General features: G+C 41.7%; 1 protein-coding gene across 1 annotated transcript; it reads right to left on the bottom strand.

Annotated features, from left to right (window-relative positions):
* Window positions 1–13,997: 13,997 nt before the first annotated feature.
* On the bottom strand, window positions 13,998–24,039 carry LOC121353728 (cytochrome P450 2J4-like). Its single transcript, XM_041467826.1, has 9 exons — window positions 23,869–24,039; window positions 22,468–22,630; window positions 21,186–21,335; window positions 19,972–20,132; window positions 17,849–18,025; window positions 16,207–16,348; window positions 15,824–16,011; window positions 15,259–15,400; window positions 13,998–14,176 (listed from the first exon to the last, which is right to left on the bottom strand). The coding sequence occupies exons 1-9, from the start codon at window positions 24,037–24,039 to the stop codon at window positions 13,998–14,000; spliced, it is 1,473 nt and encodes a 490-aa protein (XP_041323760.1).
* Window positions 24,040–24,686: the final 647 nt, after the last annotated feature.

Genomic DNA, 24,686 nt, shown 5'->3' with positions numbered 1-24,686 from the left:
CACGGCGGGCGGGGAAGGGAGCGCGCGGCCGGGAGCGCCCCTCAGGGCAGCGCCGCCATCTTGGGTGTGGCGTGGCTGGCGCCGGCGAGCGGGCCAGAGAGTTACAAATTATTCACACAATTAATTTTGCTCTGGTAAATACAGTTTGAGAACGCAGACAGTTGCTCTTCAAAGGGTTTTCCCACCTTGCTTCCTGTGGCGACAGCGGACCTGTTATGTGTAGACAAATTATTTCTTTCACAGTGAGGGATTGCACAGAAAACGGGAAAAATGTCCCAGTAAAGAGCCTGCAAGCTCCTGAAGTGATCATGGACACTTCACAGAGGATAAGGGCGATAGTTCCTCCTTCAGCATCTCCTTGCACTTCATGGATCTGTTCCCACATTACTCCATGAGCACAGAGTCTTTCCAGAGTGCTTTGCAAATCTCTGACCAGTGATTTCTGCTGTCTGACAGAGTTAGTAAATAGAGTTCTGAGTGCCGTAGTTTCTGTTTCTCTATCAATTTGTGATGTAGAAAGAGTAAAAAAAAAAATCATTGCCTAAGTAATCCAGGTATTCATGCTAAGGAAGCAAAGCAAAAACTGCATATTAAATCCACAATATTATAACTTGGTGTAACTCAGCCTACTTAAAACTTATTTATGCTAAATAACTAATATCTCTCATCAGTCTGTCGATCAGGAACATGGAAGAATGGTACTCAGCATTTATAAAGCACTACATATCCTCTGACCTATAGTGTGAGTGTATTCATCCTTGTAAAGCACAGCAAGGTATCACAGGTATTCCCACCTTACTATTGGAAAGCAAAAGCAATGGGTGTCTCAGCAATATCCCTGAGATCCCAGGAGTGTGGCAGAACAGGGAAAGGGGCCCCCCAAGTCCTAGGCTAAATATCCTTACCACTGGCCCTCCCATCCTGTTGCCTTATGGGCTCAAACCTGTGTTCATAACCTTAGAAGACATGGAAGATTATTTAGAAATAAATAGTAGCAGAAATAGTTCAAAAACTCATAAAGAATTTCCTGGTTGGTAACAAACAGGATCCCTAAATGGGATCTGTGTGCTCTGAAGATCAGAAGTTTACCAAAATATTTCAGAAAGAGCGTGTTACACAAATGACTATGGAGACCTGCTCATACAAAGATCCTTTACATAGAGTCAAAAACTAATGACTTAAATTGCCAGGATATCAATCACTCTCTTGAAGTTGCCCAATGCAAATGCCAAATAATTATTATGGGGTGAGAAACACGGTCACACTCTGTTATCTCCTACTTAATAGCTTATTTAGAAATTATTAGGCACTGCTAAAGATTGATTTTAGAGCACCAGAGGATGCAGTAATTACAGTTATCAAACTTAAAAAAGAAAGAACACCACTAAACCCCACTGAAGTGAAGGCTTCACACTGATCAAAACCCCTGACTTGGATCTTGATTTTCTCAGAGGCTTCCCCCAAAGCCACATGGATCTTATCTATTGGGAAGACCACCTACATCAGGTTGGATACAGATTTAAAGTATTCAGCTAATACAATAAATTGTATCTACAGGCAGTGTTTTTATGACATTTCTGTGGGTTTTATATTTAGCTTGTACCAGTTTAAAAGACAAAGTTTGTTATACTGGTACCTTTATACACTGACCTAACTCTTGAAATCCCATATGGAAAAATGATAAAAGTAACCTCTCTGCAATAAGACAGGGAAACTGAGAACAGATTTGTTCATATTATTGCATGTAGATAACATCCAGCATCCTATTCCCAGTGAAGAGTTCCTCATGGGCTGTTCAAACCCACCTTTGGGTAGTTTTGCAGCCTGGGTCAAAATGTAGGCACAAGATGTGATGCCTGACTCTGCTTTGTCTAAGGGTTGTACCCAAAGCTTAGTGGCATTAAGAGACCTCAGTGACAGGGAAGCCTTGCAGTGTGATGTCATGGGTCCCCACAAACCCTGTGCTGCTGTAGCACACCATCTCTTGTAAAACTACTCTTGCAAATGGCAGGGTTGTTCAGTCCTTATATTCAATTCCACAGGATGGACAAATGACAGCATGTGACACCTCTTGGAGTCATTCTGAATTTGAAAAAAGGACTAATAATGAGCATTCAAGAATTATTGATGTGCAGACTCTATGCAGAAACTCGAAATTCCCAAGCCACCTTACAGAGGAGGATCAGGACAGCTGAATCAACATGAGCCGTGAACAAGGACATGCCACGTCTAAGTGCAGCTACACACATTTCCCACCTTGCACTTCCAGATGCACCATCATGGAGTGCTCAGCATGAAGTGAAGGTGGTGTCTGACCCTGCTCTGAAGAGATCTGTGATCACTGCACCCCAAATGTAGAGAGCGTGCCATCCTCTGCCTGCAGGTAGGAGACAGGCAGTGAGAATTAAGACTGTTCTAACGGTGCAGCAAATTCCCAGCAACAGATCTGTTTTTCATCACAGGCTCCATACTGTGTTGGTGGAGCTGGTAAGACAGCAGCCTTGTTGTTCTGTTAAAAAATATGATCTTGCTGAAGAGGAAGACAGCACACAGTAAGTTTTCTTTCAGTCTAGAGTGGAACAACATCACTCTATGTTTTAGGTTGAATTCAAAGAAGGAAATAGCTCAACAGTCTCTCAGGAAGCAAAGCAGGAGAGGAAGGAGGAGTGCTGCTGGAAATACTTTAACTAGAAGCATTTGTAATATGTAGCAGCTGCCTAAGAGACAATTACTAGTTACCTTTAACATCTCATTCAGGCATGCAGCAATGAAGTCCTGTGGCCGTGCAGGCACCCAGCTCTTCTGGTGATGCCTGATCAGCCTTAGTAAGCGTTCATGGATCCTGCAGGTGTGTCTCTGCCAGCAGCCTTCTCATCAACAAAGGGCCTGAGGGCCTCAGCAGTGATGGGAAAGTGTCCTGGAGCTGCACCTGGAAATACAAGCAGGGGAATGCCATGGACATCTTGGCTTCACAGAGCACTTACAGGCTGAATGTTCACAGCTGAACTGTGCCTAACCATTGCAATGATCCACAATTGTTACTTGTCTGACTATAAGAAATGCATGACCACTTAATTCTTTTAAAAATTCTCTCTTAGGGAAGTGTGTTAAGGATGACCATTACCATGCATTTCTGGATTGCCTGCTTTCCACTGGTAGCTTTCAGATCTGGCAGATTTAAATTCCCTTAAATACAATTTTTCTTAAGTTTTCTAAGTTTTTACGTTTTCCCAAATGACCTGTTCCTTCCTAAATTTCAAGTCAACACTTGTCTGTAGTTCTCAAAGCCACGTTCATGTCAGCTTGTCCTGTTTATTCTGGATAGGTCTTGCAGCCCAGTCTAACACAGGAAATCAGGGTTATTACAAAACCCTCCAAGGCACAAGCTAAGAGGAAAAACCTGATTCTGGCCCCACGGCAAATTTGATGCTGCATATTATATATATAAGTCAGGCTAAGTCTCTCTGAAGAGAGCTGTTACAGGTGATTCAAGAGTCTGTAGGCATAGTAAGCTAGGAATGGTTGCAGAGGGATCATTATTAAAAAAAGAAGGGCACAGCAGTGAGTGCTGGCTGCAGCAGAGCTCAGTGTTCATTTAAGAGCTCTTCTTCCTCTCTGTGCCTTGGCAAAGAACAATCACTCCATGCCACAGCTCACTGAGGAATGCTGCCAGGTGTTGATACAATCACAGGGAAGCCCTTGCTCACCTGAGGCCAGGAGATGCCATGGAATTCTGCCATGGCCTGGGATCCTCTGAGCAGTCTCTGGTACATGACAACCTCTGTAGTGAAGCAATATCCAAAAAGCACATCCATTTGATGGCAGAAGGGAGTGGAACAGAGAGATCCATGCTTACAGACAAAGCAAGCTGCATAATTAACTTCTTTCGTGGGCTCTGACCTTTTGTTACACTGAGCTCTTGATTTGCATGGGATTACACAAATAGCTGAGACTGCAGGAATCAAGAAACAAACTGGGGGATTGTTCTTCCAGCACCTTTAGAATGAGTGGGGGCAAGACTTCATCCTACAGGAAAGTGCAGAATCAGCACAGTTTGGGAACCTCTCATCTGTCACTTTCTCCCATAAAGGGTTAGCAGGAGAGCAATGAGTCAGGTGTGATGTTTTAGGCTACACTGTGAAAGCATCAGCTGTGTAAACCTCTCATCAAACCTACGGTGGAAATTGCAATTTCCAACAGAAAAAGCAGGGCTGGAAATAAGGAGAATGAGTCTATGTCATGAGCACATACAGATCTGTATTTCTCCTATTCCTCTGACAAAGAGCTCAGTGAAATAGCAACCTTCATCCCACACCCAGGCTTCCAGGATTTTAGTCCCTAGCCCTAGCTTTCTCAATCATCAGCCTGAATCATCTCTGCTGCTTCTAGATGTGCCCATTGGTGCAGATAACACCTGCAACAAAATGGAGAAGGACTGGGGAGAAGCTTGGGACTGGTGCAACCCTTGGCATTGGCCTGGGAGGGGATGGGAGAAATTTCATCCTGCTGTCAGGGAAAAAAAGAGGCTGGAATCATGTTTCACTATTAGAATCTTAAAAGGCTTTCACAGTTACTAATGCATTGGATTATTATTTATGGTGGTCATTGTTCATGTGTCTGCAGCACGTGTAGCCATCAGTGCAGCAACTGTGACATGTTAGCCAGAAACATTTTAGCAGGATTCCTCCATTCACCTTGCCCACCAGAGGTGATTGATGGGTACTGCAAAATCATAAATTCTGCTTTTATTATCTTTCCATGTTTATTTGTTTTCCAATCCTACAGCCTTTTCAGTGCATCAGTACTTACACAAGGACCAGCCTCCACCATTAAAGTAGGAATTATAGCTGTAATTAGCAGGCACAACCATTAGATGGTAATGTTCACTCACTGCTGTGCTGGAGGATCTGGTGAAGCCGGTGGGGTAAACTTTTCAATCAGTCATTGATCTGGAATTTCTCTTTGGAGATGTGTTGAGTATCCTGAACAACCTGGGAAGTGTTTAATTCTTACAGATCCTCCTGATTGACACTGTGTTTTCAGTAGTTCTGCAAATCAAATCTCTGGCAACTATAAATTAGAGAACAATTTTAAACTCTTTGACCTGGGTAGTTGAGAAAGACTTAATTGCACAGGGGGAGGGAAGATGAGTGTTACCTTGCACAAAGATTTGTGATTTCAGGTAGGAACAACATCAGCTAACCTGTGACTATGGGAGAGGAGGTAAGGATTTCTGAACATATGTTTTAGGAATTTTAAAGTATAAAACAGAGGAATGAATAAAGATTGTCCCAGCACCATATGCAACTATATACATATTTATGTCACTATATATATAAAACATGACCTTTTTCTGAGGAGTTACAGCACTTTGATAATGTATGCTGGACACTTCAAAGATGAAAAGGCACCTCTTTGCTCCAGGGATATTCAGGGAACTGGTGAAAACATGGCATTTGTTAAGGTGTTAAGAGTTTGAGCACAGTTTCAACACATGTTGAGTTCTCCAGCTTGCTCTTAGGAATCCACTGGTAACGTGTTGCTCAACTCAGAATATCTAAAAACAGGACTGTATCTCTCTAGATGCATATGCAGGCCTCCTCCTCTGCAATTTTTGGAAACAAAGATGTAGCCATACTGAAAATGCATGCAAATATGAACGGTCAGGGCAGCTGGTTGATGTCATTTGCTAGGAGCAATGGCTGTTTTCTATAAGGGACAGTAATTTGAATGATGGTTTTCACAGCAGTTGGAGTCCAGTCTTTTACCTTAATAGCCCAAGTAAGGTGAAAGGGAAAAAGAAACAAGTGCCTGAATCCCTGAACTGGATTCTAGTCGGTACCCAAAGAAACAGCAGAGCCTGTTTTTTCTTTTGGACACACAGAAAAACAGGAAGCCTTAATAATGCATGTCTTTGTCTCATACGTGTCCTAGGCTTAGGGACTCCACTCTTTATCAATATAGGTATATTTCCCAGGACAGACAGAGATGGGGGCATAGTCTTAATCCTGAGCAGGAATCATTCCTGGCTCATCATCGCAGATGCAATGTGTAGACCATATTAAGGACTGTCAGTAATAATATTAATCTGCCTCTACACTGTCAAACAAACAAACAAACAAGCCAGAAAAGCAGTGTGTTGATACTGTACCCTACCGAAGAGTACAGACGATGCCACCTGGCTGCAGGTCTGTGCAGCTGCTCATTTATGCAGCTAAATGGATTAAGACTTTAATCCATCCGCTTGGTTGCTTTGCAGTGCATGGTGGCTCTGGGGATTACTGGCACTTGCAACACACTCCCAAACCCAGCAGAACCCTGGGGAAGAGGAAATTTTGTCTCAACATGATCTTTAATATCGTAATTCCACAGGTAACATCACTTTTCTTCATCCTTTTCCCTTCATTCCTCTTCTCAACAGCAAAGACTGGCCTGGAGCCATAACACCTTTAGTGAGCTGCAGTCTCACCTGCTTTACTGGTTCTGCACTGGCCAGGTCAGACCACTGCCAAGGAGCATTCCATGACCTTGTTGTGGCAAGATACAACCAGTAGTATTACCAAAATAAGAGCTACAGAATTAACTCCTTAAGCAAATAAACTTTGCTTTCTGTTTCTCGTAGAGGAGTTTTGCTGATTCTTCCTGTTTCCTTTCCTTCTTCTTTGTAACTTGTGTCATAATAACAGGATTCCTCAGGCATTATTTTTGGCCAGGTGACTATTCAGTGCTTTACACCACTTTCAACTGTTGCTACAGGCCCGTTCTACTCAATACTATTCCTTTCTAAAGACCATCAAGGACACACAGGGCTTGAGTTCTGCCTGGAAAGCTCATAGTTCAGACTGAAGCTAGGAAGGAGCAAAAAACTGCTTTTACATTCTAGCCAAGAATACATTAGGAGTCCACAGCTGAAATATTAATGAAACTGTACAAAGCACCAATACCTTCAAGAGTGTTTCATGGTAAGTTTGGAACTCCAGTGTCCACAGCTGATTAAGGAGATAGGAGTCAGTCTTGGAGGCAGTTTCTTTTAGGCCCTTTGGATGTTCAGGAGTATCAAAGAAATCCAGATACAGAGAAAAATGAAAACAGACACAAAAAGTTGACTTTTAGAAAACACTGCTATTCTCATGTCACTCCTCACTCAGTTATGACCTGCTGGCCCCAGAGCCTGCATCCCCCAGACCCACACTCCCACAGGTATTAGCCACACTGGAGCACTTGGACAGCCCAGGAAATTAACCACATCCCAGTCCCAGGCAAAGGCATCTGGGCAGCAATGGAGAGTGTCCCTTCCACTCTGCTCAGAGTGAGCAGGAGAATGGATGAAGTGACCTGAGGTGGGTCCCTTTTCAGCTCTCACAGTGAGAACAAGGCTGGTGCCCTGCTCTGGACATTGGCTTGGACTTTAAAGACGTGATTCTGTTCCCTGCTGTGCTGCAGATCTCCTCTGTGATCCTGGACAAGGTGTTTCATGTCGTTTCAAGTAATAGCCTGTAATCTACCTGTAAGCAAGATGCCACGAAAACAAGGAGTCCCATCACCTCATTTTCCCTTTCACCAGGGTTTCACCAGGATCCAGCAATACAGAGCTATAAAGTGCCTGGACTCATTTGGCTGATCTAGGGTAAACCTTTCAGTTTTAGTTGCAGTAATAGTTTTCTGCTGGCTCAGCAGTCTGAACACACTCACCTGCTGGCTGCTGCCTCACTGAGCAGTGAGAACATGGCCAAGGACAAAAGTGGGCAGGACCACCCCTTTTGGCAGACTCACTGATCATTTTAGCTGCAACACAGAGCTCTGGGCTGCTGCTGTCACAAATACATTCCCAGTTAACCACTCCAGTGACAGTAAACAGAGAACTACCCTGCACAGAAATTATATTACATTCTCTGCTGATTGTTTCCTTCTAATGCACTAAAACATCCTCAGCTAATGCCCTAATAAGATTTTGCAGGTATAAAGTGTATGGATGGCTTAGGACTGGAGAGACATAATAATGGGAAAACATTATGGAAGACTGAAAACAAATCTATTGAATTTGTTATTCCTCGGAAACATTATGAAAGACAATCAAGCATTGCAAAATACTTCTCAAAAGCCCAGGAGTTGCCATTACTGTTTTCTCCCCCAGATGAAACCTTTCTCTGAGAATCTTCAGCATCAGGAATTGCTAGGACATTCAGGGGGTCTGCCACTGCTTGGAACAGGCTGTACTGGAGAAGGGCAGTGGTGGCCTGTAAGGAAGGTACTGCTTTGATCCCATCTTGCAGCTGTATGTTAAGGATGGGAGTTTCCCTTCTCTCAGTGAATGTGCAATTTGTCAATACTATTGTCTCTTCAGGACCACCCTGGGAGAGGCCCGGGGAACTGTTGTGCTCACAGCACAGCTGCAGAGACACTGTACTCTCCATTTATCTTACACAGGCTTGTTGCATGCCCGGCTGCCTCTGCGTTCATCCTGACTCTCACGGAAAGGAAGAAAGAGTGGGTACTTCTTGCCAAGGTTCAAGGCAGCAAGATGAAGCTAAGGGGCTTGGGTGATCCCATGATGCTCAATAAATCAGGTGTGTTTTCAGCTCACAGGGAGTATGAATTTCCAACTGGATTCAGTTTTACAAGTGTTTACCTTTGTGCTGACCTTGGTGTGTTCTCTGAGAAAGCACAATCCAAGCAGTTTTCCATGTGACCTCATTAGTCTCCTCTCTTTTCTGGAATAAGTCAAAATATGGAACAGTGCCCAGTGCAAAGTGGTCGCTGTGGTTTCTGTTCCTGCCAAAAACAGGACGTGGAGGACCCAGACCAGGTTGTCTTCATCATACTGCAGAGCTGGCGTTGCCTTTAATCTTCAGGCAAGAGAGGGGTGAGTTTAGAGTACAGCCAACATTACAATATATACATCATGAACTCCAGATGACTTCAGCAAACAATAGTTTGCAGGATCTCTGATTTTCCAAACCAAGTAAATATGAAGAGCAGTAGAAAGTAGTAGTGTTTTATAAGTTTTTGTCTTTTCATGTCTGAAAAAGCAGTCTGTCTCGTAGGCAGCACTAAAAAGATTTGAATGATAGCAAAAGATCAAGCTGGAAGTTTTTCATTGGCAGATGTTTCTTTTAGAGATCTGCTGAACTGCTGAATTCAGAACACTTCATGGAATTCTCTTATATCAGTGAAAGCTTTAGGACAAGTTCACAGAATCCCATTCCCCCACCACTGTCCTCCTGTGCCATCCTTCAGGACAGAGCTCTTGGTGATGCCAGAAAAAGCAGCAATTAATATTCCTTCTTTACCAAAGAATATGCAAAACATACAAGCTCCTGACAACTGAAAACTTTCCTGCGAAGATCTCAACATGTTGAAGTATCCAAGGTATATTTTGGCTGTAAGACCTCCTGCTTAACTTTTCCAAGAGATATGTTTTTACATGACGATGATGGTTCTGTTTCAGGAGACTCATTAGAAATACATGGCTAAAGCACCATTCCCTCTGAGACTTAGAAGTTTCCCCTAAATCCACACTTTTTTCCATGGATTCTGGCAGTGATGTTTGTTTTCTCAAGAGTAAGCTACAGATACAGCATTACTCCACATATAATACCCCTTCTTTACATGGCATCTTTAGATTATTTTATTATTTATCTGCTAGCTACTTTAAATACCCAAGTTGTATAACTTCCTGCAGATGTCGTGTTGGCTGTGGTGCTATCTGAAGCAGCACAGCCGCTTTTTAGTAATGGGGAGCAGAGTTGGCTGGGGGGGGCGGTCTGTTCTCCTTTTCTCAGCACAGCTGTGACACTGCTGCTGAGGAAATTAAAATGGGAGCTGCTGAATGCTCCCTTGAATCCTTGCTGCTCCCTGTCTGTCCTCTCTGCTTATCAGGACAAAAGCTGAACTCCTTTTACTCCAGCAGTAGAAAAGAGGTTTTTCTCCTTCCTACCATTTAGCTTCACTCCTTGTAATTTTTCTTTTCTGGAACCTACAGCAGGGCAGGGGCTGCTGAGATGAAATTTGTTTAATATATGACACTTTCCCACCAGCTATTTCTTACCTAGCACACTGTAGTCTCTCAGCTCCTACTGAGACTTCTCTCTTTCCCCGAGGGGGAAATTGTAAAAGCTATTTTGAATGGAAATTTCATCTAAATGATTCCCCTCAGTACATGGAGGAAGAGGAAGAAGAAATTTTAAAACCTTTTGATTCAATCTAAAAGATAGGGTTCATAGCTGCTGTGTTTTTAAAATCTGATTGCTTTATTTCCTATGGATGTCTCTGAAGCAAGGAGAAATCTACAGTGAAACCCACAATTTTTTATTCATTTCTGTAAGATATGTTTCCACGTGCATATAAAACCATTGATTTTCCCCAGCTAATATGAGCGCTGTGAAATCACCTTAACATATCATTCATACAGATTTATAGTGGCTCCTCAGATCATCCTGGGAATGACCCAGATAATTTAGGACTATTTTTCCTGTGTTTTATTGTGCCCACATTTGTCTATGCTTTATTCTATGAATTATTTTCTACATTGTGTCTTCATTTTTATGTTCAGTCAGTCCCATAAACCCCTTTTTTTTTTCTCAAAGAGTTCTGCAAGGAGTTTAGAATAACTTTAAAATGTCACATTCCAAAGCATGTTCTACTCTTCAACTCCTCTTAATCGCCAGTGAGGATGGTAAATCAAGTCAAGCCTAATGCTAGATCCCTTTGTACCATCCCTGCAAATATACCTTTCCTTGTTCAGTGAGTTTCCAGACACGGCTGTGAATTTTACTGAGATTAATTGAAATTAATTTTCCACACATATACAGAATGTTACAAAATAGCCAAAACGCAGCTGGCCATAGCACTGAACACAGTAAAGGAGGAGGATCTAGATGCCAGGAGGTGCTCTGAAAGCAGACTTCCCCCTCAGGCTGTGGTACAACCCCTTTTTAAGAACCAGCTACCCCATCTTCTTTCTCTTGCCAAACATACATGCAAACACTTAAGTTTAAACTCTCTGATATTCCTGCTGGGTGTGGAAGATGAATGAGATGAGAAAGTTAAGGCTGCCCTATCAGAAGGATAAAGGAAGATATAAAAATTGGCAGATTGTTAATGGTTTACACTGATAAGTGAGTTACATGGACCTTACCTCTTACGATGTTCAGCGGTGGGACACCCAAATCCTGCATGCTGGCTTGTAATTAGTCTGCAGTCAGCCAGGAGCTTCGTGTACCATGCAGTCAATAACGTGAGGGATGCTTTGGGGTACTTGGACTCCTAAATAAAGCTGCATTCCGTCTTCTGACTGGTGTTTCTTGCCCTGAACAAGCTTCCTGCAACTCGCTAGCTGCCTGTGCATTGGGTTTTTGCTATACCCTCTTAACACCCACAGAATCATGAACACAGCCCTTACTGCTCTTCCATAAATCATGACTGTGAACTGGTTTGGACTCAACAAAAAGCCCCACAACAACAAAGCAAAACCCCCCCAAAAATACCCCAAACCAACAAGCAAAAACTCTTGGCTTTGTAAGATTTGCTCTCAGAGAAAGCACCTTCTTGGTAGAAGTGGTTAGACCAGACTAACATGAGTAACAGTAACAGGAGGTGCTGTTAAAAGTAAGGTGTAATTCACTTCAACAAATGAGAGACATTTCTAACAGTGTGATTTCAGTCTGGAGAGACATCTCAAAGGACTGGGGGACAAGGGTGAAATGAAACTTGCTCATGCATATTGGAAAAAGGTTAAAGAGCTGACCTTTTCCTAGGTATAAGTTTTATTTACAACTCTAACAACGTGACTTGCTGGTTCAAATCGTGGTGCTTATATCTCCCACCATTTGATTTACACACCAAACTGCCTTACTCATGTTTTTAGTGAAATGGCAAAGCTGTTCTTCAGACCCCTTGTTTGACATCTCTTGTGCTCCAATCACTGTGTGACAAGGCTTATCTTATTTGCCTGGCTTATATCATTGACTGTAACAAACACCCAAAGTAAACACAGTATTCCTTATACAGTTCTACTTTCAAAAGGTTGCCCCTGTTTTAATCTGCAGTGCATATGCAGCCCTACACCTCTCTTTCTCTCTCCCTTCCACTATTTGAGTTCACATTGATTTTTGCAGGTACATCAACTGTATTTTACACATTTTGAAACTCAACTATCTACAAATATCCATAAATCTGTTCTTAGGTGACCCTCAAGTTTGTTGCTACTTTCAATTTAATTCAGCTGCAAATGTTGTTAATGTAACATTTCACAATTATAAATATAATGGAGATAATAATATAATGAAGACAAAAAAGAAGTGAGAAGATAACATTTCAGCACAAGGATTTTATGGGGAGGGATTTCCTTGTCTTGGGTTACCCACTGTTCCCAGTTCAAAGCTGCCCTTGCAGCATGGACTTAAATGCAGATCTCACACATGATGACAAATGGCTCCTCAACAATGTGGTAAAGGAAGTGTATAACACCAATTCAACTAGCATATTATCTGTCTTTTTTAAACATGAAATTTAATTTTAGTACTGAAGAAAATCAGATTTCCTGTTAACAATGTGTTTTTCTCACCTGAAGGCATTTGGCAAATGAATTAATTAAGCTTTGAAATGTGCCAGAGGCAAAACTTTTAATCAAAGGGAAGTGAATAGCATTTAGTGCATTTTGGCTCAAACTCCAGGATTACAATTGCTTGGATGAGCATCTTGTTCTAGTTTCCCAAGTTACGTCTCAGCAGGCACTTGGTCAGGGTGCTGTCTGGAAGTGAGATGAAGTTATTCAAATGGAAAATATAAGAGTGTGACATAATAATGACAAATGTTCAAGATGAAGATTAATATGAAACTATTTTAATTCTGTTACAGAACTCAAACACAGCCATGGTGTGTCAGGTGAAAGTTCAGCCAGTCTCATGTTCTGACAGCACACGATTGCAGGAGTCTTAGAAAAGTTTGTAAGAACAGTACAAACACCAAACACTGTATGGTTATTAAACCACCCTAAAGTAATTTTCCTGCTGAAGATATATCCAATTGCTTTTTGAATAGAAAGAGATGTTTAGTACAAATCCTGTGATGAGGCTCAGATTACCAACATAGCATGTACAGCGCAACTCCCTCTGGCTCTTTTGACCCATCTCCCTTTTTGTTGCATTTGTCACCTGCCAGAGAGACAGCAAAAATTTCCTGTTCTTTCACCTCTTGTTTGTTCAAGAGTTTCTAAACCTCCTCAAATACAGGAATAGTTTCCCCAAATGCATAGGCTGGTGCACCAGATAATTTCTTTTTTTTCAAAATGTAATCCCACAGATGTCAGGTTCCCCCACTACACACCAATGATTCACTGGGTCGTTCCATGAAGCCTCAACAGGGACAGTTTTGCCTTGGCCTTGGAAACGAAACAGTCCAAACAACTTATTTGAACAGAAGTGAAAAAAATCAACCCTTGCTTTTAATTTCTGGATGGATGCAGAATCTACCAACTTTTACACAAGGCTGTCTTTGTCTCCAGTGTCTGCTCTTTCTTCTTGCCAGGGTAAATAGCTTCTCTGGAGTTTGGCATTTGTCCTGCTTATGGCTGTGGCACTAATATTGCTACCCATGAGAGGCCCATCATGAAAGAGAAAGAAAAGCACAAGAAAAACATCAGCACAGGATCTGGGTGGCAGACAACTTGCCAGTGCTTTCCTGTACCGTAACTTAGCAGAGCTGAGCACCATATGTTAGGCAGCTCTTTCATATCTATCAAAATTAAATATTTTAGGCTTTCTGGATTCACACACTCCTGCTATCCTGCACATATAAAACAAAGCAGCCCTTCTGCAGTTCTGTGACATGAACTCATTTTAGCTGAAGCAATCACAGTGATTCAAAAAGTAACACACCCAGCTGCACACATTTGCCTGGAACAGACGCCTGCAACCTGATTTCAAAACCTAAACTGTATTATTACGGATGATGGAGGGGAAGGTGGCTGTGCCGTGCTGGCCTGTGGCTGCTGCAGCCTAGCGTGGGATGGCACAGAGCCTGTAGGGGTGGGGCTGCAGAGTGCCCCCCATGACGGGCTCCGTGCTGACCGTGGTCACTCCCTCGGGCAGGCGGAAGGTGAACGCCCGCAGCAGGCTGGCAAAGAAAATGAACAGCTCGGTCCTGGCTAAGTGCTCCCCCAAACACACCCGGTGCCCTGCAGAGGGAACAGGAGAGGACAGTGAGTGTCTAGGAATTTTTCAGTTTCATAATCACTCAGTTCATTCTTGTTGAAAGCAGAGGTGGGTTTTGGTTTTTTGTTCAAGGAGAACAACATGAAAGCCACAGAATTAAAGCTATGTGTATTCCCTTTCAAAAAGATCCCATCCAATGTCCTAGGTTAGGAGACACAAAATGAAAATGTCAATGAAAACCCATGAGGTGCCAACATAATTTCTTTCTGACCTGACAGAAAAAAAACTATTTTGCTTTTACGGAAGATGTTGAACTTCAGGACCACACACAAAAAATCTGCCAGCTGTTTGCATATGCTTTAGTGAGTTAACATCAGCAGAGCAAAATTACTTAGTAGTAGCATTTGCAGTTGAACAGAGGCTTGGTCACTTTATAGGCAAAGCGTGAGGCCTACTGTTCATTTCCCAGGATTCCCATTCCTTGGCACCAATGGTGTGAGCAGAAAAGGTGAATATTACAGACACATTTACAGGTAGCATACCAATATAAGGAAAGAAAAAGCGATTTGAATTAAGAAACCACTTCTGTGTGGACATTTAAGTGACCATCAACAAACTAAAAACTGTCAGCAGGAGCTTTACTGCTAATTACTGTCTGTGCATTGTTTTCTTGTTTCCTTCTTTTGCTACTGGATTTTCAGTTCTGTGTGCAAGAACGTAATCCTGTGTTTACCACTATGCCTTCTGCTTTTCTTTCACCTTGTTTCTTTAAAAGGGATTGCAATAACTCCAATACACACAGGACAAATTACTGTTCAGGAAAATAGCTAGGTGTAAAGAACACAGACAAAACTTGTATATGACTGCAGCATGCAGCCAGCCTGAGAGGTTTGGGAGTTTCAGTGGGATTCCCACCAGTGTCCTATGAACACTTTGGGGTCTGACAGCACAGAAGCCTCTCCTTTGGCAGAAACAAGCCGGGAATGTTCTTCTAAAGCAGCAAACAGCAGAGACAGAAGATGTTATCTGAGGAAATACCATGATCTCATACTTGTGCATTCATCATCTCATCTGCTGGGTCAGTTCAAACTGTCAATGCATTTACCTGCTGAGAATGGTAAGAAAGCTTCTCGAGGTATAAAGTTTCCTTCTTTATCCAGAAAATGGTCAGGGTTGAATTGTCGAGGTGTCTCCCACTGCTCAGGGTCATACAGAACAGATGCTATATTTGGTATAACAATGGTGCCCTGCAAAGAAGAAACTTGCTTCAGTTCCTACTACTAGTGCCTGTCACCCGTCAGTTTAAGCCTGATGGATAAAACTGTTGCTTGTTGGCATTTGGGCAAGTGCCAAGCTGGGCAGGGATGTCTTAACCAGTGCTTTGGCAATCCAGGTTCTCCTCTCAGTCCATCCCCTGCCAAGCAGGGCTGGTTTCTACAGTTTTGATGGGCAGGAACTTGAGGTGTCCCTGGCAGAGACCTTATCAGCTGTGTGAGCACCTTCATGCTAAGTAAAAGACTTCTTTCATTCCTGGTGCCACAGATAGTAACTCTTCCCCAGGCACCACATTCCTGAGTTTAATGGAGAGTAGTTTATAGATGGAAAACTGGTTACAGAACTGAAATGCCTCTCTGCTGAAGAAAGAACAGAAGCTGAAAGTGTTTCTGTACCTTTTTGACAGGGAATCCCAGTAGAGTTGTGTTCCTCACACACAGTCTGGGGACACCAACAAAGACAATGTTGCTGAAGCGCTGAATCTCATGAACCACAGCGTTTGTGTAGGGCAGCTTTCTCCGATCCTCATAACAAATTAACTGGGAAGGACCCAGAACAGCATCCAGCTCCTTCTGCACTTTTGCTGTGGACAAATATTCATCACTTCAGAGGAGAAAAACGCATAAAATACTTTAGGTGGTCACTTTTCTTGGAGCAACAGAAAAATGTATTATTTCAATATTGTACATTAGGTTTATACCCTGTGATTTAGTATTATTTAATGCCTAAGTTTAGTGTAGGATAATAAAAATAAACAGAAAACCCCCACCACTCTCACCTTGGATGTCTGGATTCACCACCATATAGAGCAGTCCCCAGTACAATGTAGTGCTTGAGGTCTCTGATCCACCAAGGAAAAGATCATTTATGACATATACCAAATTCTCTTCATCATACTTGGGCTTTGCTCCCTCTTTAGACTGTAGATGGTGATAAAAGTTGAAGTTAAAGCATAAAAATTTGGTTATCCTGTATGCTGTCTGTGTGAGAGCTGTGAGACTTCCACAGCTGTCATGTGAATGAAGAATAGTCAAAATTACAGTTTTTGATGCATACTAAGAGTTTAGTAGTTTCCCAAATAAGCACAGTAAGTCTGCGTTGCTGTCTTTCATGAGGTGGATTATTCTTTCATCAAAAAAAGGCAATTCTATGCTTGAGGACTTAATCACTAAAACTTCAAAGCACACTACAAGTTTGCAGTTGGCCTAGAGTGCACTTATAAGCAAGTGCCCTACAACATGTCACTCCTTGGCCTTGGTATCTGATGGTGCCAGCAAATGCCAAAGGAAAACGTATCTGAATAAAAGGATTTCAACAGATCATTTTGAGAGTAATTTCTTTTCTCAGTTCAGGATAAAGGTGAACTGATAGGTAAGAGGTACCCATGTATTTTCTTCTAAATAATAAGGGAGTAAAATAAAAATACAAGTAGAGAAAATATGTTAGGCAAAAACATTTTCAAACAAACAAATGGCAATAAATTGCACCACTGACACCAGAGAAAGCTGCATCTTTTCCTCTAAAATGCTTATTTTAGTAAATCTTGTCATACTCACTCAGATACTAAGTGCAAGATGATGTATCAGCTCCTTTCAGAGCCCATGAGCCAGCGCTGTGAGGACACAGCAGCCTGACTAGCTGAAAGCTTATGACAGAGGTAGAAACTACATAAACTTCATCTACCTAGGAAAGAAATGCTTCTTCTACCTCCTGAAAAGTTTGAAGCAGAAACCAAAGTGCTCTTGGCAGAGCCTCTCTGGCTCAGTCATTTTCTACTATGGAAAATAATAGCCTGGGCAGGGAAGAAGATTAATGCTGATTATGGCATTGTTTATGAAATTGTTTTTTTGGCTGTCCAATTTGAATATAGGGGCCAAGCCAGCCATGCCCCAAACAGTGGGAAAATTAGAGGTAACAGAGGGATAATGACTGCCTGCCAAAGGAGAAACCAGACAGTTATGGGGCACAAGGGCAGCCAGTGTTGGAGCACACACACTGGATCCCTAAGAAGCATTCCTGCTATTTCAGGGCAGTGATTTCTGCATGTGTATTTAATCCCAGTGTAAACATGAGCCTTGCTGTAGAAGATGAGGTAGTCTACCAAAGTTATGTAGCCTACAGGAATAAACTGTCTCATGTTTATTACAGGACTGAAGTATACTCATGGATATTTATGGAAAGCAGATAAGAGCTCATGGGTTCACCCCCCATCATACCTGATGGTAATTCATTCATGTTACCAAGATACAAAACTGGATGCCTTTCTGAGATTTGTGAGTTAGTAAGTGCCAGATGTTGTATTCATGTTAAGGAGCTTATGAAATGTAAGAAGCTGTAGTGGAAGGGTCACACTGAGCGATTTAATGGTCTGTTTGACCTTATACTTCATAACAGCATGATCAGCCAGAATGAACACTTACTTTCTCAATCTCAGCCAGGTAAAAGTCAATGAAATCCTGTGGTTCAGCTGGTATCCCTCTCTCTACATGTCTCCTGATCTCTTTCCTTGCAAAAGAACTCAGGACGTCATAGCAAGCCAACACGTTCTTATGAGACCCAGGGAGGCGACGCAGCAGCCAGGGCAGGATTTCGTACATCTGCAGGAGTGACACACAAGAGGCACCATGGATTCTCTGTCACTGGCAAAGCTGTTTTCAGGCACACCAGAGGGCTGAATTGTCCTGCCCAAAAGTGTTGATAGTGGAATAAACAAATCAGCATTGCTTTGAGCACACTTTTGCCATCACGTGGAAAAGCTTTAATAGAAATTTGACACAATTCCAGGGATCAAGGCAATTCTGACAACACTCTGCTCATGCCTCTAAGTTTACTTGGCTAATGAAGATCACTATATGACCTCACTCCTGCACAGCTGGAGACCCCTGCTCCCACACACTCAAAAATGTAAGGACATCCTTTCTGGATACCATGGGGCTTCTAAGATTAACAGGTCTGCAGCCTCAAGTAACTGCTGGAATTTTTGGAGCTCACAAAAGGAATTATGGTCTGGGTATCACTCTTTGATGAGGGCTAATTTAGTTTTCCTAGTCAGAGTCTTCAGGACTGTTAAGGAACAATAATTGCTCTCATGGTTAACAATATTGCATCCTCAGCCTGCTGTGTGTATTTACACACACATTTGTCAGCTCTAAGTACTGTCCTCTGTCTTGGATAGTTCTGTCTGTGCAGCATCTGCCATTCCACCCTGCCCAGCAGAGAGCAGTTCTATCTCCTCTCCTTGTTCTTTCAGACCTGACAAGCAAAGTCTCTCTAATTTTAAGTGACAGTTTGTAGTTCCTTCATTACCACATCTCCAGCTTTGTTTCCCTTCAGAATCACAACAAAAGATGTCCAAGACCCTAGAATATGTCTCACAGATTATTACGCTTCAGAACCCGCTGTAACACTTCACTTGATCTAAAAGGAAATAGTGGTGGAAATACCCTAAGATCCTGTTTGCCTTTTTCCTCCTGTTATCTGTTAGTTTACACCAATCCCTTTCCTCTTAACCTTTGCACTGAAATGTTCTAAACTCATAATAAGTGAGCTTAGAATAATTAATCTTATTAATCTCATTACTTCCTAGAATGCTTTGTAATTTCATTTTATACTACAACAATTTCTTTCCATTCTCATAACTCCAATCCACAGTGCCTAAAAGCTCTTGCAGCAGGATATCCTGAACCTCCTCTGTATGTTAAGGTCTCCTGGTTTTGGTCACCCACACATTTAATCTACTTTTGTATTTTTAACTATAGGAAATTTGTATAGTGCTAGTCTCATATGACAGATTTGATGAATAGCTTTGCTGCCACATCAGCATTTCAGTTTGCCTTTTCTATAAAACTCAAATGCCAATCAAATTAGCTATGCCATCCACATTCCCCATAACACACAGCTTGTCCCTCTTTAAGGGTCTAAACCACAAAGTCTAGTTTATAAACAATACCTCAAATGCACTGCAGGATGCTTCAAGTGCAAAGTTGGTCTTTATGGTGTTTTGTGGGAAGGAGCTACAGAAAAATCTCTGACAGAACTTGTGTCAGAAAATTTATCTGTTGTTTTTGCAATGTGTGAATAGTGAGCTATAACACAGTAAGGAATAGATTAATAATAAATATTTTGTCATTTGTGAGGTAGGGGAAAAAAGAAAATTTTCAGCATGTGATTTGCAGAGTGATAAAAAGCAGAAGAATTTATCCAATTATATATATTTTTGAAGGAGAGAAGTAAATAGAAGTGGGAGGAGCAGCACTGCAGAATTCAAATATATTACCAACTCTAGTCTCTAAATTTAGAGGTTTCTGTTAATAGTTTCAGAAATACTAAAGGTCTTAAAGCCCTTAAGCTTGCAAAAAACCAAGAGAGTTCTTAAAAATGGCCTTAAAACCAAGGATGCTGTCATAAGGTCCCTCCCCAAGGACACTTCTTAGCTCCCAGCCTACATTTGCCTGTTGCTCTATATTTAGTGAAGACCCATTTTTGTATCTGCTCTTTCACTTTCTACCTATTTCAGAAAAAAATCAGCATATGATTTACTCACCTGATGAACAAAGCTGCCTGCAAACCTGAATATTTTCTCTGTAGCATGGATCAGTTCATGGAAGGTTTTGTCCTCATCAGAGAAGTGATATCCAAAAACCACAGCACAAATTACGTTTGAAATAGAATGGAAAAGAGGGAAAGAAGGATCCACAGGTCTTCCTGCAAACACAGTAATTGGAATTCACTCTCAGTGTTTTTTTCAGATTATCCTTATACAGAGAGGGCTTGGTGTTATTAAAGATTTAATAAAATGTTCTCTTTATCCAGCTGGAGTGTGAATTAAGACAGAGATGTGGCACTAACATGAACTAAGGAGAATAAAAAATCGTCTTAAAATAGAGAACACTGTTAAACAGTTTCTTCATAGCACTAAAACAATTTCACAGCCCTTCCTGTGAAATAATGTTGTGCAGCTGTGAACTGTTCTAGAGTATCACATCAAGTCTGCTGTCTTCAGCTGTGAGGAGAGAATGTGAGAAGGAAGTAGTGCCACTGGACATGAACTAAGGGAAGTCAGTGACAGACATGTTCAAAAATGTAAAAAAATAATTACACGGAAAACCTGGAGGAATGTGGGAAGGTTTAAGAAGAATAATAGAGAGGAACTGCAAAGTAAATATAATGAAACTATTACAGTCTCAGCTGGGAGCAGTAAATCATATCTCTCTCTGATGATTTCTTCTAAAGCTATGGAACAGATATTCATAAAAAGTGATTTGGATAGAAATCATCCTGTCACAGGCTCTAGGATTAACCTGGTAATCCACTGAAGTTCCCTCCCACCTCCTGCTTTGTTTCTCTTGCCAGCAGTTACTTAGCCAATAGTTCCTTAGCCAGGTAGACATTAAAATATGCAGGGCACCCAGTGTCATTGAAATTTAAGGAAATTACTAAGCTCTGCAATACTGTTCAGTTACCCACGGCAGGCAGCCTGAGAATGGTTTGGCTGTGCAGTTCAGCAGCACTGTGTCATTGTACAGTATGTCACAGACAAAGTATCCACCCGTGGAGGTGGAATTTCAGAAGTTTCCAGCTTCACTCGATGTATGAAAAGCTATATAAGAAGGAAATATTTGTGATTCTAGGCCCTATCTGCTCTTGTGCTTTGGTAAGTTTGGATACATCCCTTAGAAGGGGTAGGTGAGTTTGCATACTGAAGATATGGATCCATTTCAGACTGAAAAGCACCTGATTTCTTAGCAGGTAAAATACCTTTGAGGTTCACAAAAAACTCCACCAGGTGAGAGGCCTCCTCTTGCACTCGATGCTCCAGGCCTTTTTTCCCCATTCCCAAATTGCGTAGAGTCATTATTCCAAAACGTCTCTGCTGCTTCCAGGAGCGACCACTTGCAAGAATAATACCTGAGGGTGTTCCCTGGCACGTTAATATTTGCCACAGACATGGAACCATTCATTTAAATATATATTAGAAAGTACATGGAATAAATCAGGGAATACAAGTATCTTGAGTTGAAATTATTGGTAACAAAAAATCATAGCCAAACATACCCAAACTATAACTAGACCACATGCTCTTAATATTGAATGTCATTAATCATTGAAAAGAGCAATCTAAGAATTTTCTGACTGTGCCATTTCTTGATGTCTTAAGAAACTCTGAAACACCTTAAGATGCCTTTTTAGGAAATCTGCTTTAGCCATACTCAAGTAATCACACTCAAGACAGGAATAACTGGAGGAATTTCCACAGAGTAGAGTTCAGGGCAGGGTATGTTTGTGATGACATAGATCAATTAATGTGATGGTTGTAGGTTGAGGTGATGAAGGTGAAAGATAAGTGACATTTGGGCTCTGTTTCTACCCTGGAAGAGATAACACTCCATTTAGATTGCACTCCTGGTCACCTGAAGAGCCCTGAACAGCTTCTGAGGAGGTGAGGCTTCAACCAGCTTTAAACAATCTGTGTCTGCTTTGGTCTAGCAACTGCAGGGAGAGGAAAAAAATACTGCAAACTGCTGGAATACTCTAAGGAGAAGTGGGTTTTCCTGTATTGGATGCACTCTCACAAGTGTGAGAAGGTATTCACAAAATGTGTGGGGGTGTCTGTAAGTACAGAAATGTGAATTCTGAAGTAGGGATTTATAGGTCTCCTAATCATGATGGAAAGTGTTTGGCAACCATAATATATGCAGTTACCAAACAAGCACTGCATTCATGTGATGTACAGCAAAATCATGGGTACCACAAGGGATTAGTCTGTGATAAAGGCAAGATTGCTGGGTTCTGGGTTGGATCACAAATATCTTGAATACAGCAAAAAAGTCACATAGAAACAATGTGGAGTGTTTCCTAGGCTAGGAAAGCTCAGTGCAAAAGGCACCATGGCAAACAGTAAGATATTCTCAAAAAGCCAGTGGAGGACTTGAACAGTATCTGATGGAAGATCATTCTGAATGGGATGGCAGAGTCTAACAAGGCAGAGCAGTTTTCAAGTCAACATTCCTTTACACTATTAATGGCAGCAAAATCTCACCTTTTCCTTTGGCCAATGCTCTGAAGAAAGGTGATACCAGCCTGCCAGAAACATCTTCAGGGTGTGTGGTCATGCCATCCTTCACTGCTTGAAATCCATTCAGTATAACCACTGGGACCCACCCAAACCACAGAGTGTACATGTTACCATGAGTTTTTGCCAGCTGTAAGTGGAAAAGGTGCCAGAAAAAGAACAGATGAAGCCCCATATATAGATCTCAAACTGCACCTGCTATTCACCAGCCCAGTGGACAGTTTTGTGCTGAAAACATCATCCCCATGCATATAATTGTAGCTAGAAGCAGTTGTTTTGCTGAGAATAAGGCTTTCAGCAGCCGATTTTATTTACCCCTGGGGGAAGTTATTTTCTTTTCAAAGCACATTCTGCAGCAAAATAAAGAAAACTTTGTACTTTTTGTTGCTGTACTTTATGTTGCATTGCCTCCAACCCTAACATTTTGTACCTTGTTGATTGAAGAGCCACACTGCACCACCCTGGGGCTCTGTGCTTCCAGCAAGTCCTGCCTTTGCAAAATGAAATAAGCTGATAAAACCTGCACCATCTGTGTGTTCCAGAAGAGGACCTGGACACAGAAATTAACCAACAGCCAGTGGGCTGCATTTGAGTCCATTGGACACAGCAGAGGTATCCAAGCAGGGATGGGTGTGTGGCAGAGGAACTCCAATCATGCATGAAAAAAGCTTTGTACAAGCACACCCACAATGATACAGAAAAGGTGACAGACAGCGTCTAAAGTGCCACAAAAATTCAGTCCAATTGATCACACCAGACACTTGCTTCTCCTCATATTTTTTCAGACTGGGGCTTTCCTCTCCCTGCTAGATCATCACAGCCTGTCTGCTCTGCACTCGCTGGCCCATGTGTGCTCTCAGTCATCCACCCAAACCAGAGCTCACCTGCAAACCATTAGAGGAATTACTGCAGCTGTCACTAACAACAAACAGTTTTCAGGAGCTGTAGGAAGATGGAGAGTAAATGCCCCTCCTGTACTACAAGCATACATGCACCATATTACCCACTTAGTGATCAAATTAGGCAATGCCTAAAGTTTTAAAAAGTATCATGTAGGGATAGCAGATAGAGCTATCACTATAGTGAATACAGCTTCACACTTAGCAGTGCAGAAGCATCTTTTAGATTATTGATATTCTCTGACTTTAATAACAAGTCATAAACTCTGTCCACGAGTTGACTTGATTCTTAAGGGCATTAACTTCCTCATGAAGAAGACAAAAGAAGGTGACTCAAATGTAGGAATCAATTGATCTTTATATGTCCACACCTTGTCTGTAACTTTCACAGACTTAAAACCTTCAATTAATCACAATTTTTTAAGCTGTGGCTAAAAATAACCAATTAAGAGCATACTAAAAGAAATACCTCCATCAGAAGATCCCGATGAAACTGAAAGTTCAAGTGCACCAAGTTTCCAAGTAATGGGAGAGGAGTTGGTCCAGGAGGGAATTGCTTGCAAGCTTTTTGCAGCCTGAAAAACTCAACAATTAACAAAAAAATGATCAGGACTACAAAACCTTGAGTTATTGTTAGCATTTCTGAGCTAATTTGCCAGCTGATTTATGGCTGTCTCTGTCAAAAAGGAGGTACTGGAACTGGGAAAAAGTAATCTTGCTTCTTGTTCCACCAGTTTTGTCTGCAAACTGAGTTCCACAAAGTCTCAGCTCCTTTTCCCTCCCTCTGTCCCTCCCTCTTCATCAGTGCCTGCCCTTTTCCTGCCCCCCATGTGTTTGCCATACTGAGATGTATCAAACTGATCTCTGACCAAAAGCACATCTCTCTGGTTTCAGCAAGCCTCAGTACCAGAACGTGGAATCACTTGCACTCAAGGTATTTTTCCTGAAGCTTGTGTCAGGGAACTGCTGGTGTCTGTTGGGAGAACTCGATTGGAGTGACACCAGGTGAGAGCCCTTGCTCACCACTTGGCATGGGACGAGTGAAATTCAGTTTCATCTGCCTTGGAACTTTAAAAACATACTTAGTGATTTGCCTTACAATGACTTAATTCAGATTAAGAATGTTACATATAGGTTAGACTACACAGTTACATAAAATACAGTTACAATAGTATAGAGTCTGTATTTACCACAGGTTAGATTGGATATATGATAAGTACTTACAATAGGTAAAATATTCCAGGCATTTTAGTCGCAAGCATTATTTAAATGTGGTTGTAAATTCAA

This window comes from Pyrgilauda ruficollis, unplaced genomic scaffold, assembly GCF_017590135.1.
Source record: "Pyrgilauda ruficollis isolate IOZ18807 unplaced genomic scaffold, ASM1759013v1 scaffold21, whole genome shotgun sequence".
Classification (NCBI taxonomy): Eukaryota; Metazoa; Chordata; class Aves; order Passeriformes; family Passeridae; genus Pyrgilauda; species Pyrgilauda ruficollis.
This window is presented reverse-complemented; position numbering and strand designations above follow the sequence as displayed.

Coding starts and splice junctions, on each gene's coding strand:
- LOC121353728 (XM_041467826.1), bottom strand. CDS start 24,039: ATGCTAACAATAACTCAAGGTTTTGTAGTCCTGATCATTTTTTTGTTA. Junction 18,026..19,971: donor CAGGCAGCTTTGTTCATCAG/GTGAGTAAATCA, acceptor TCACTCCTGCAG/ATGTACGAAATCCTGCCCTG. Junction 16,349..17,848: donor ACCTGGCTGAGATTGAGAAA/GTAAGTGTTCAT, acceptor CACCATCTACAG/TCTAAAGAGGGAGCAAAGCC.